Source organism: Sciurus carolinensis, chromosome 12, assembly GCF_902686445.1.
Source record: "Sciurus carolinensis chromosome 12, mSciCar1.2, whole genome shotgun sequence".
Lineage (NCBI taxonomy): Eukaryota > Metazoa > Chordata > Mammalia > Rodentia > Sciuridae > Sciurus > Sciurus carolinensis.
In genome coordinates, this window is record NC_062224.1 from 55,881,627 (window position 1) to 55,895,451 (window position 13,825).

At 36.3% G+C, this 13,825-nt stretch overlaps 1 protein-coding gene across 1 annotated transcript in view; it reads left to right on the forward strand.

The window, feature by feature from the left end:
• Positions 1-13,825, forward strand: part of Kmo (kynurenine 3-monooxygenase) — a 51,318-nt gene that overhangs the window by 32,702 nt on the left and 4,791 nt on the right. The window contains exons 6-12 of the mRNA XM_047520626.1: positions 73-160; positions 1,892-2,057; positions 5,185-5,256; positions 6,040-6,161; positions 8,781-8,928; positions 10,827-10,884; positions 13,688-13,770. Of these exons, the coding sequence (XP_047376582.1) occupies positions 73-160; positions 1,892-2,057; positions 5,185-5,256; positions 6,040-6,161; positions 8,781-8,928; positions 10,827-10,884; positions 13,688-13,770 (737 nt within the window). The remainder of the gene's footprint in view (positions 1-72; positions 161-1,891; positions 2,058-5,184; positions 5,257-6,039; positions 6,162-8,780; positions 8,929-10,826; positions 10,885-13,687; positions 13,771-13,825) is intronic.

The window sequence follows — 13,825 nt, forward strand, 5'->3', positions numbered from 1 at the left end:
ATGATTATTATTCAATTTGATCAAGTGAAACAATTGAAATGTCATTTCCATGTGCCTTCTTTGTTTTCTCAGCTGTTGAGAAGCACCCCAATGTGAAGGTGCACTTTGGCCACAGGCTAGAGAAGTGCAATCTTGAGGAAGGGATGATCACAGTGCTCGGGTAATCAATGGAGCAAGCTCTTGACTTCAGAGGTGGAGGTGTGGAGTGGAGAACTGTATCCGTAAACTTTGTTCTTTGTCTCTTTTGAAAGAGTTAAATGATAACTAAAAGGGTAATTCACATAGTTTCTAGATTCAAGAACTTTTAGACTGAAAATAGGCCCTGGGTGCCTACTGAATACTGCACCAGTGATTCATTTTAATATTCATGTTGTCTCACCTTCCTATAGTCTTTCACACTGGAGACCACTCTGCTTCCAACTCTCTCCTTCCTGGAAATAGGTGGACCTCACTGCCCTGTGTCTTCTGTCCTCTTTCTCTGCCTCACCTTGGTTGATTGTATTTTTTCTATTATTCTAAGCCTTGTAGCCCATTCTTGGGATCCCCACTCATGACTTCCACAACCACTTGTAAAATGATGTGGATTTAAAATGAGCATCTCTAGTCCAGGCCTGTCTCCATTATCAATCCTTATTAAAGTCCTAATCAATGAATGTTGATTTCCCAACCACAGGTGCATCTTGCTATTATTTAAAATATTCTCAAGTTTTGATCATCTATTTCTCTCCAAACATATCTTATTCCTGTCTTCCTGGTATCATTGCCAACATAATTAGAGCCATTCTCTATGTGACCTTTTTCCTATTTTTTCCCATTAAAACTATAAACACACTGCAGTCTGTCTTCTACCTCACTGACTTGCAGGTCTGACTTCCTTCTTCCTCCTGCATGTGAAGGATGAGAGCAGTGTCCAGCTGTGATCCTGCATATGTAAGCCATTGCCATTACTCCTCACTGTTTCCTTCCCTTCTGTACTCTGCCTCTGCTTCAAACTGACAAGTGAGTTTTCTTAAATTACCACTCTTAATACATTATCCTTCCAATGGAAAAATGTATTTTTCCCCTTTGCAGTAATTTTCTAAACCTCTTATCATTGCATCCTGAATTTTTTTTTCTTCCCTTCTCCCCTCTACACATTATACAGTTGTCTCTATGAATCTATGGGCTTCTCATCCGTAGATTCAATCAACCTCAGATCAAAACTGTTTGAAAAAAAAATTTGCATCTGTACTGAACATGTACAGACTTTTTTTTGTCATTATTCCCCAAACAACACAACTTTTTACATAGCATTTACATTGTTTTAGGTTTTATAAGTAATCTAGAGATGATCTAAAATAGATGAGAGGATGTGCATAGGTCACATGCAAATCCTACCTTATTTTACATAAGGAAATTAGCAGGTTTTGGCATCCTGGAACCAACCCTGGGGAATAACAAGGGACAACTGTATTCTAGTCTTAAGCTTGTCTTCTGTTACCCTTTGCTCAGGCCAAACTTGTTACTTCTAGAAAATCCTGATTGCATCCATGGAGTTGTTTGTACATTCATTCATACATCTGGAATGTATAAATGTATCGTTCATTCATGCACTTAGAACACCTTACCCTTTTCCCAAGATTCTCTCCCTTCATTCACAGAACCCCCTCTGTCACATTTTCATGGCCTAGCATGTCTTCAGTAATCAGTATGTTTGTGTATTATTCTCATTCTCAAAAGCAAAACCATGACTGGGATAAGTGTTTTCACTTTAATTTTGTTACCTACTAACTTGAAGCTCTAGGTTAGGCACATGAAAGTGAGCCATTACTTTTCATACCCAAATAGAAGTACATCATTTTCACCAGATTATTTTTCGGAGGGGATGGTGATGGTTCATCCTATTTTTCAGGTCTGACAAAGTCCCCAAAGACATCACTTATGACCTCATCGTAGGATGTGACGGAGCCTACTCAACAGTTAGGAATCACCTTATGAAGAAACCCTGCTTTGATTACAGTCAGCAATACATTCCTCATGGGTACATGGAGTTGACTATTCCATCAAAGAATGGGGATGTAAGTCCTTTCCCTTTCCACATCCTTTGCCCTAGGAGTGAAGAAGTGTATTCTAATGCAGTGGCTCTCAATAACGCGTCTTGAGCAATTTTGAGTCTGCCACAAGATCTTTGTAATTAACAGGTATCTCTTTGATAATATTGATACTGCTGTTTACCAGTGACGAGTTCTGCTCCTTCTAATGTTGAAGATTGAACACTAGAGAAGCACACCAAGGCAAGCATATTAAGCAGGTTTTATTTAAAGGTAATAATACAGACTTCTCCCGGCAGGAAGAAGGGGGCCATGGCTGATGTTCTAAAAGTCCCAAGAAGTGTGCTCACCCTACATCTTTTATAGGTTAAAGTCTCTTTTGTTCTCCAGTTCTCTCCCCCCTTATCTCTCCTTCCTGCCTACGTGACTAGGCCTGGTTTTGCATTAAGTGAGAAACCATGGGCAGGGGGAGGGCCAGGGTGATTCAGGCAGATAAGGGCCCAGGGGGCACCAATTATTACCTCCTTGCTTGCAGTCCTAGATAAAGGCAGGTAAATTTGGTAATCAATGGGCTCTGGAGCCCATTCTTCCAGGGGCAGTCTCCAACTTCCAAAGGCAGATGGCCTCCATTTCCTTGATTTGACCCGATCCCCTATTTCTACACTAACTACCTGTTCTTAATTCTGGCTTCAATATCATTTTATCACTCTCGCTCCCTGCCTTTTGATATGTTTTCCTGAGGGAGAAAGAAAGGAGCACAGCTTTAACTACTCTACTGGAAACACACAGGGGATTTTTATTATTATGATAATGTCATTTGTCTATGTACTCTTGGGAGAAGAAAACAGATTGGGACCCATTTCTCCTGTACACTGATAATCCAGGGTTCTTATAACCATGATTTAATTAAATGTTAAATAATAAATGACTAATAAACTGTTGCAAAGAGATCTTCGTTGTGTTTTTCTCATTCCCTAGTTCCTCTGTTAAATGATATGTGACATCAGAGGCAAATAAGTGGTGTGCAAACTTTTATATGAATTTATTTTCATCCATTTTATTTTTAAAAATAAGTTTATTTTAAAATATTTTAATATTTTATATGTAAAAAATACAAAATGTATCTTTAAAATATAAAATTAAATATAAATTTAAAATTTTTATTTTAAAATATTTCAATATTTTAAATATAAAATAAAATTTTTATTTTTATTTGCTTTGTCATTTTCAAATAAAAATAGGAAACTGTTAAGGAAAATTAAAATATTAACAGAAGCGATAATCATTTTGGCTTAAAAGTAAAGCTAAATGGATGACATTAAATGCTTAATTTGCATATAAAATATCCATTTTAAAGATGCTGATTTATTCTGTCCCAGCTGAAATGCAGACATCTATAAAACAGCTAGTCATTTTGGGACAGTGGTGGTGTATACCAGCCAAGTATATCATCAGTCAAATCTACATTTTAACATTTCATTGCCTTTTTACTTTTTTTACTTCTAGTCAAAAATACATTCATTAATTTTTCAGTAATTATTTATGGTTTTCAGGTGGGTCTGGTTCTAGATTTTTTTTTTTTTTTTTTTTTTTTTTTTTTTAGGGCAACAGAATTCTGTTGAAAAATTGTCCTAGACTTAAGTAGAATAGTGCCTGCCAAAGCAGATTTAAGAAGTCACTTATTTTCTAACTGTAGATAATTAATAGTAATGATTAGTAGTTTCCTTAAAAAACAAAACACTCTTTTAAGAAACAGTGCTTTTCCTGTTGTTTGTTTTTGTTTTTGAGGTGGGGTTTTGTTGTACGGCCCAGGCTGTTTTTGATCCTCCTACCTCAGCCTCCCAGGTAGCTGGAAGTACAGGTCTTGGTCATAAAGAGGCGGAATATTTAAAGGATTATTTTCTAGGATCATGAAGTATGTGTGAATATTAATATGTTCTTGGCATCCTACTCTTTCTCTGTCTCAATGACATAGAAACCATTTTCTGTGCCAATGAGGAAGATAGAATGTATACATTATCTTTAAATGATTCTAATTGGCAGTGTCAACCTTTACTGTTGCAGTGAAGGATGAACAAAATTGGTTTCAGTTGTTCTTTCTCTCCCTCCTTAACTTTTGGAGTTTTAATGGAGACATTTCTATGTCTCTCTGATAGGCTTTCTTTGGGGTTCTGGGGCTGAAAAAAAAATTCCTGACAGGCACAGACCCTTCTCCTAAGACACAATAACCTTAATACAGTGTGAAAATGCTAGTGTGGACATCATGTAGCCTGCAGCCAGGAGACATGCCTGGACCCTAGCTGACCTAATTCGGTTATCTACCTGCATAAGAAATAAGCACGCATCATGGAAAAAAGGAGAAGCAAATTTTATACCCTTTGACCAAACTGGTAATAAGCAGCTAGATTGTTTCTCCACCAGTCCCACATAAATGGTTAAGTTTACAGAAATAAAAGCCAGGTGACACATATGTAGATTTTGCAAGGCTGTGCTTAGTCAGACAATGTGTGTCAATCAATTTCCTTGGTATCTGTCCTTGGCATGAGGAAGATATTTATTCTACCCAAACTTTTGTTGAGGAAGTTCAGGAGCTCTCTGTTTCAACTACAGTATTCTTTTAGTATTTATCCAACTAAAGAGATAAGACTCCTCCCTACTATTTATACTGTGGGAAACAAAATAAAGGCTTGTTTGTAAATTTTGTTAGCCTTATGAAACTTTAGCTTAAAATTTTCCTGTACAGTATAAAAAAAGTACTCAAATAAGGTCTAAATTATTATGTGTACATATGCACATATATACACACACCCATATATCTGCCCTCATATATTTATGTTTATATATTATATATATGTACACACATATGTGTGTATATATATATATGTATATGCATGTATATGGAAAAAGAGAAAGAGAGAAAACATATTATAGTGTGTTTTCAAATCTTGCATTAGACCTAGTATCGAAAACATACCTAAGGTTGAGCTTATAAAATATTTTCTAACCAACTTCTACTTTGTGTAATAACAGATGTATCACCATGCATATGATATTGACTGAAATTACTGTGAAAACAATATAAAGCAGAGTCAGTTTTATTGATGTGCTATATCCAAGCACTAACTAAACATGCATATGCTTTTTATTTCTGCAGTATGCCATGGAACCGAATTATCTGCATATTTGGCCTAGAAATACCTTCATGATGATTGCACTTCCTAATATGGTAGTATAAAACTTCTTACCAATTCTAATTTTGCATCTATACTTATTTTTTTTGTTACTTACTTTAGTACCTAGAATGCGAATAGCTATTTGATCTCTTCATTGTTTAATCTATTTAGTGATTATATCTTGAAAGCTTTGGATTATTGAGGAAAAAGCTGGGAAGGAAGTCCAATTATTTAGGAGGAGATTTAACCTAGTTGAATGAATAATGGAAGTTTATGTGTGGGGGTACCTGCCATCTCCATCAAAAACTTTCTAGAAGGAAATGCCTCCCCCAGTAAGGTTAAAGAGATTTTAGGTTACATATTTTGAAGTACCTCCAGACTTTAAAGAAGGTCTGTAGGATACTGGAATATACACTATCAAAAAAGAGGTTGGATTTTCTTTCATTAGACCCTAGGGCTTTTTTCCTATGTAGATCTAGTCATCTGTTCTCTGGTTGGCCTTTTTCTTCCTGTTGCTCTCTGTCCCAGGGTCTAGTGCCTTTGATACTATCTTAAAAAGATGTAAAAGAAATAAAATTAACCAATCTATTAGTAATCTAAGGAATGCAGAGTTTGCTTAGTGAACATGGAAAGTTTAGATGGCAGAACTTCTAATAAGCAAGGAACCCTGGGAGCACTCTGGGACATGTCAGAGCTTTCGTCTAGGGGTGAGGAGACAAGGTGATGAGGCCTTTCCTGTCTGCTTGGACATTCCCTACAGGAGCTCCTCGGTCCTTGAAACAAGCCCTGCAACTTAGGAACCCACTTTTCTCTCTCTGTTCCTCTTCTTCTCACAGAACAAATCTTTCACATGCACTTTGTTCATGCCCTTTGAAGAGTTTGAAAAGCTTCTAACCAGTAATGATGTGCTGGGTTTCTTCCAGAAGTACTTTCCGGACTCCATTCCCCTAATTGGAGAGTAAGTTTCAAGCTGTGCAATCGTGCCTTTTGCTTTATTGGTTTGAATTATTCCAAATTCAAATAAAGCTTATGCAATTTATTTGTTTTGATTAAGCATGATGGATCATAATGTGACCTAGAAAGAAGTATACATAGAGCAAAAGTCTAAGTGGATGTTCTGCTGCAAGCAGGAATTCTGAAAAAACTCATGCTATGGCCAGTTTCTCCTGGAAAGTCAAGTCCTTGGCTCCCGTGTATCTGTGCAGGTTCCTCAGGCTCCTCGGGCTTCTGAACTTGGCTGTGCTTCCTTCTACTGGGAGACACACAGCAGACACATTTAGCAACCTCAATCTTGGATCCAACACTTACTTGTCATGTCAGTTTTCCTGTCTTGGGTCCCTCATGGTAAAATGCTGATAAATAATAGTATCTACCCCAAAGGGTTTCTATGAGGAGCCATTGAGATCATGCCTATAAACTATGTAGCACAGGATCTGTACACATTAACTTATGCACAACTGACAGCTAATTTTATTAACTTTCCAGCTTTAGATCTGCTGTTATTCTGACCCATGTTGTTACCCTTCCTGGACTTTGTTGTGTAGTCTCATTCAGGGCCTCTGCTCCCAAAGACTTTTCCTCCTGGAATCCAGCTCACTTTCTGCACCAATGATGTCCTCATGAAGACAACCCCATGCTGCCAGAAGAATATGTGTTAGTTCATTCAGGCTGCTATAACAAAAATCCTATAGACTAGGTGACTTATAAATGACAGAAATCTATTTCTCAGAGTTCCAGGCCTGGAATGTCCAAGATCAAAGGTGCCACCAGTTTCAGTGTCTGATGAGGGCCTGCTTCCTAGTTCATAGAAGGCACTTTCTCCCTGTGAACTCACATGGTAGAAGGGACAAGGGATCTCTCTAGGGTCTCTTATGATGACATTTATCATTCATAAGAGTTCTGCTCTCATGATCTAATCACCTCTCAAAGGCCAAACACTCACCATCACATTGAGGATTGGGATTTCAACGTATGAATTTAAGGGGACATAAACATTCAGGCTATAGTGAGCCGAACTTTGATATTCCTCCTGCCTCTTATTTCATTGAGTCTCACCTTTAAAATGGTATCATAATTCCTACTTTTTAGGGTAGTTAAGAAAATCCAACAAAGTAGGTGAAAGGGATAGTTCACTGCTGTAGGTTTTTTTTTTTTTTTTTTTTTTTTGCGGTGCTGGGGATTGAACCTAGGGACTTGTGCTTGCCACGCAAGCACTCTACCAACTGAGCTATCTCCCCTGCCCCCTTAGTAGGTATTTTAAGAAATTGCTATTTTACCTTCTTTTCCTGCCGAAATCAGCCTCTATTGATCTCTTCTTCTCAAACATGGAATGTGTGCACACCACATTTAGCCCTTATTACTTTTAAAATTGTTCCATGGCTATTTCTTGCCTTTCTAGTCAGATTTAAGATACTTGAGAGTATGTACTCTTTATTTATAGTTTTCACAAAACCCTTATAGGGTGTTTTTGTTGTTGTTGTTTTCTTTCTTAGTCATCATGTTATACAATGCATCTCTTGAAATTTTCCTTCTAACTAAATGCTGAAATACTGTACCTTTGATTAACGTATTCCAGTCCCCTAAATACAATTTTGGTTGCTATTGTTCATTTCCAAATACATAAGGATTCATATTAATTTTAATTTTGGTTTGTTGTAGTCTAATCAAATGCACAATAGCATTCGTTCAATATTTCCTATAGAAGGTTAAAATGTACCAACATATTCAAAAATTCTATGACTCCTGTGTGTGATAATGTTTTCATGACATCACGTATTATCGCGCCCCCTCTGGCCGCAGAGAGAGACACAACAAATGTCTGAAGCTTTGGAAGTTTATTGTGCACAGTTCCTCTCCTACGCTTCTCTTATTCCTAGCTTCCGCGCACTCCCAGCTTCCCTTCTCCCAGCTTCTTCCAGCTTCCGCGTACTCCCAGCTTCCAGCTTGGCTTCAACCTCCGCCTTCGCCGCTTCTGCCGCTTCTGCCGCTTCTTCCGCTTCTTCCTCTTCTTCCTCTTCTTCCTCTTCTTCCTCTTCTTCAGCCCCCGTCGCTTCTGCCTCTTCCTCAGCTTCTGCCCCCTACTCTCCCACCCACCAGGCTTATATACCCTTCAACCAATCAGGGGAGAGTACACGAGATAAACGCGGACAGCTGCAAGCATAGGATGGGTACACGAGGGGGGCATGCTCTAGTCTCATCGTTAACTAGCCAATCATTGGAATTCGCTGGTTGTTTACTGTATAGCTGGCCGCTTTTGGCTCAGCGTCAGGCGCCATCTTGACCATGCCTAAGGCTGGGGGTCTCAGAAACCCCGACAACGTATGACACAAAAATATTTTAAATTGTTCAAATGTGGCCAAACTTGTTCTTTTGGGATATGATTAACATTGTTGCAAACCAATAAATTAATTAGAATAATGGTATTTTAGGACTGGTAGAAACTTCAGTTCTCCCTTTCCTATTTTTATCCTGGTATTCTTGTATGTTTTTCAGTAAAATCCTATATTAATAAAGCCAACAAGTTTGAAAGAATCCAGCAGAATTTAGTACTAACTTAATGTCTTTTTATTCTCTGAAGGAAAGCCCTGGTGCAAGATTTCTTTCTGTTGCCTGCCCAGCCCATGATATCTATAAAGTGCTCTTCTTTTCACTTTAAATCACACTGTGTGCTGATGGGAGATGCAGCTCATGCCATAGTCCCATTTTTTGGGCAAGGAATGAATGCGGTGAGTTTTTGTTTTGTTTTGTTTTCCCCTAGGTAAGTTCCAGAAATATTTCCAGGTTAGTCTTGACCTCATTAAGTCTTAAATAAGAGATAAATCTAAGACTATCCCCATAAGATAACCAGGAACACAGTCAATTAAACAATAATACCAATTGCTTAACTAGATCAATTGCCAACTCTAGTCAGGATTTGGATTATTTGATCCAGTAATCCAATGTAGAAAAAAGCATAAATCATAATATAGTATTCTGTTCAGTTGAAAATATATAAACAACTTGACATTTGAAACTTGGTTCTCAGCAATTCAAGCCTTAATTTTTAAAGTAAAGTTTGTCTAGAGATTACACATAAGTATATGATGTTAGCCTCAAAAACAAAAAAAATTACAAATTATCTCTTTCGTCTCTACTTTTTCTTTCTAAAGGAAAGGGAAAGGGAAACATGCTTGACAGGGTTCACTAAAACTATGAAGTGGATTAAATGTTGAATATGACTGTCATTATGGGAATTTTAATATTCTGGCCAGAAAAAAATTTCAGAAAAAAATAGTGCTTAAATATTGAATTCTAGATTTATGAAATCCTAACTAACTTTCTGTGTGTAAGTGTGCATGCACATGAATGCTAATAGTTTAATAATCATTAGTCATGTTTTGTTTGGTGATTAGAATATATTCTAAATTAAAAAATAGTTTGTGAATCTAATCCACTGCATTTTCCACAGAGCAGTAGTAAACATTTTGTATTATTGAAACTTAAGAAGACAACAACTGTATCACACAGGATTAAGTGTCCAGGTATTAGAAAGACTGGGTTCAAATCTTAACTCCAAGGTTTATTACCCAGTGTATTCTTGCACAACTTACTTACTTTATCTTTACATTCTCATTTATAAAATTGAAATTTTAATAAGATCTACCTCAGAATTTTGTGGAGAGTAAATGAATTATTTGAAATAAAAAATTAAAACTATTATGTGAGCCTCATATGGTATCTCTCATTTCTAAATTCCTATAGCATTAAGAACTTCTGTTTTGATTGACAAATAAATTTACTTACTTCAGATGTAATCTCTATAATTGATATAAATAATATTTTAAAATGTTTTTATAGTGTCTCTAAAATTATAGTTTGAGCCAGCCATAATGGCACAAACCTGTAATCCTAACAACTCAGGAGAATGAGGCAGGAGAATTTTCCTGTTTGAGGTTAAGTTCAGCCTGAACAACTGAGTGACACCCTGCCTCAAAATAAAAATAAATAAATAAATAAAAATGGTTGAGGATGTAGCTCTGTGTAGTACCCATGGATTCAATCCCCAGTCCCATATACCAAAATAAAAACAAAAACAAAAACAAAAACAAAAACAAAACAAAACAAAAAAACTTTATAGTTTAATTCCTGGAAAACAGGAAACAGTTTTTGATTTTTCTTAGTCCTCACTACATTTTAGCATAGCACCTTATCAATTTTCATTTAGGAAATTTAATCGTGAGTTATAGGAACTAAATTAATTTTATCCTATCATTAAATTGTTCTAAATGTGAATCATAAAGAACTGAATGGTTTAAATATTAAATTCTAAAACTCATGATAGAATAATTTGGTTATTTCTTCTTATCAAAGAAGTGCTGGAACCCATTGACATTAAAGTAGTATAATTTAAATATTTGATCATACTCTATATCTCTATAAACACATAAATATGAATCAGGCAGGAACAGCACCATCAAACAAGTAGTTGATGGTCTTTTATCATCATAATTCAGTGCCACATGACAACTGAAGTGCTATATACTGGTTGAAGATAAGTGGTTTATGTACATTCTGTTTGAAATTGAGCAGTTTTTTTAAAAAAAAATCATTTCATTTATTTTTTTCTCTTCTTTTATTGTTTCAGGGCTTTGAGGACTGCTTGGTCTTTGATGAGTTAATGGGTAAATTCAATGATGATATTAGTAAGTAAAATTTCTCAAATGGGCATGGACTAGCTGTACCGAATAATTGTAAGCCTATATTTGATCCTCAGTGATCACTAACCCATGATGATTCCTTGTTCAGGATTATAAACTTTTCAGTCAGCAATCTCTGCCATCTCAGACAATGAGTACCCAGAGAGGGAAACTGGTTCTTTTAAGTTCTGTCTTAGTCAGTGTTCCATTAGTATAAAAAATACCTGAGATAACCAACTTATAAAGAGAAAAGGTTTATTTTGGCTCATATTTTTGGAGGTTTCAATTTACAAGCAGTTGGCCCTGTTACTTAGGATCTGTGGTCAGGCAGTACATCATGGCAGGAGCACATGGTGGAGCAAAACTGCTCACTTCATGGCTGGAGGACAAATAAGAGATAGAAGAGACTGGAGTCCCCACAATCCCTTTCTTGGGCATGCACCTAATGACACAAAGATCCCCCACTAGCCCCACCTCTTAAGGTTCCACCACCTCCCAATAGCACCCTCCTGGGGGGGGGGCAAGGTTTTTCCACATGAACTTTTGAGGGACACTTACAATCTAAACCAAACCAAGCTCTACATAATGAAACCGTGTAAAGAAGAAAGGTCAGAGTACCAAAACCAGGTGGAGACATGCTCCTTTCTCTCCCTTTTCAACCTAGGTGACACCCCCTGCCTGTATCCTTTACAGAGCACCCTCAGAAACACTCCAGAGCTTTCTTGCTTTTTTTACCCCTATCAAAGGTTGCAGCAAATCAGGCATCTCTAATGCTGATCCTGATACTAGGCAGTGTCCCTCCCTGGGACATCAGCAACTCTGCTAGGTTGTTATTATACGATACTATGGGACTTACATATACACCAGGCCATGCCAAGACCAGGAGTCAAGTCGGTTCTATAGGCATAGATTTTTGCTACTGTTGTATTGATTTTTCCCTCATGGTGGGTTTGTTGTTGTTGTTTTTATTTTTGGTACTTATATTTTTTAAAAATGAGATTTTACATGAAAATATTAAAAAAAAGTGCCATTAAAAAATCAAAAAATTCTTAGCCTGGTGCGGTGGCCCATACCTGTAATCCCAGCCTCTTAGGAGGCTGAGGCAGGAGGATCAGAATTCAAAGCCAGATTCAGCAACTTAGTGACGCCCTGAGCAACTCAGTGAGCTCTTGGGTTCAATCTTCAGTACAAAAAAAAAAAAAAAAAAAAAAAAAAAAATCAAATAATTCCTAATTTCAACACATATCTAGTCTATCTTCATATTTTCCTGAATGTCTCAATTCTTTTGTAGTTGTAAAAATCAAGGTCCAAACAAGGTTGATCTAGGCACCAAAAAGAAAAAAAGGATGCTGTTGATAATTTCATTTGTCTTTTGATTAAAAATTGATTCAATGTATTAGTTTTACAAATATTGAGATTATAACTTTCTATGTGAAATTATGAAATTAAATGTATACATGTGATGTATAAAAGGAATTGGAAACAATAGCCCAAGAACTGTACAACCTTTTCCTGCTTCCCAGCATCACATGTTCTTAAAAGCTACCTCTGAATTTAAATGTTTCATGTTAAAGGTAGAATAGAAAACTAACTTTGAAGTGTATACCCAGATTTGAATATTAACTTACCTTAGCTGTGTGATCTTGACCAAGTCACTTAATCTTTCTAAAACCTTCATTATTTTTCATCTAAAAGTAGGGATTATTATATGAGAGAGTTGTAAAAAATAAGTTAAATAATTTATGTAAGGCATTAAAAAGAAAAGAGAGAGAAAGCCTGGTACAAAGTAAGTTTATAGTAAATACTTGTCATAGTGTTATAGGAAGTCATCAAACTCTGGTGCTTGAATCTAAAGGAATTATAAGATGCCAGAGAAATCTTCTTCTCCTTCCCTTCTTCCTCCTTTTTCATTTTTCTCTCCAAGTCAACTCTCCCAGATGCTCAGGAACCAGAGGCATTTGGTTTCCATCCCTTAGCTCTCGTTTTGCATGCAATAATGAAGGTGGATGGAGAATTCACATATCAGAACACACTGTTATTACTGGCGGGATACTAAAGAACAAAGGAAAAGCTATAATAATCATGAGTAATAATCATAATTAACATTATTGAAATTTACTTGTTGTTTTTAAAAACTTTCCCTTGTTTGGTCCTCACAGAATACATGGAACATCAGTACCATTTTACAACTGAAATTAAAGTGAACTAACTTTCTCAAAATCATGTCATTAGGAAATGGTGAACTGGGACTTGAGCCCAGACCCCCTGACTTTGGAAGTGGCACCTCTAACAACTAGAGTTGTTTGGCTGTGTGAAAGTAATCTCAGTCAATCACTTGTCAAATATTTCAATATTTCTTGTATACCAGGTTAAGATTTTATATGTGAAAACATAGAGCTGTCCTCTAGGAACTCACAGAAAAATGGGGGAGCTGGTGTTTAAAGTAATAAGGTGCCTTAGGTACAGTGAAACAAGCATGCACAAGAACCAAAGGAACACAAAGAAGAGAGTGGCAAGTTCTAAGCGGTGCTGAGGGTCATTTATAGCCATTTTCATGAACCATTTTCCATTTGTGAAATAAGAAAAATAATGACTTTACCAATAAAGAAGTATAATATGTATTACCTTTATTTAATCTCAACAAGAAATAATCTGTAGACATTTCTCAGTAGTCATACAGAATGGCTATCCATAGTTTTAAAAATTTAGAATGTTGATAGTAAATATACTATTTAATTTGGCCTAGATAAAGTCTAGCATGTTTTTATAGACTGTTTTGAAAACATATATTATTTAACTTGGTTTCTAGGTACATGCCTTCCTGAATTCTCAAGGTTTAGAATTCCAGATGACCATGCAATTTCAGACCTGTCTATGTACAATTACATAGAGGTAAGATTTGGCTCCAATTCATAAGATGGTTCACTGATAGACTAGCATGATTTTA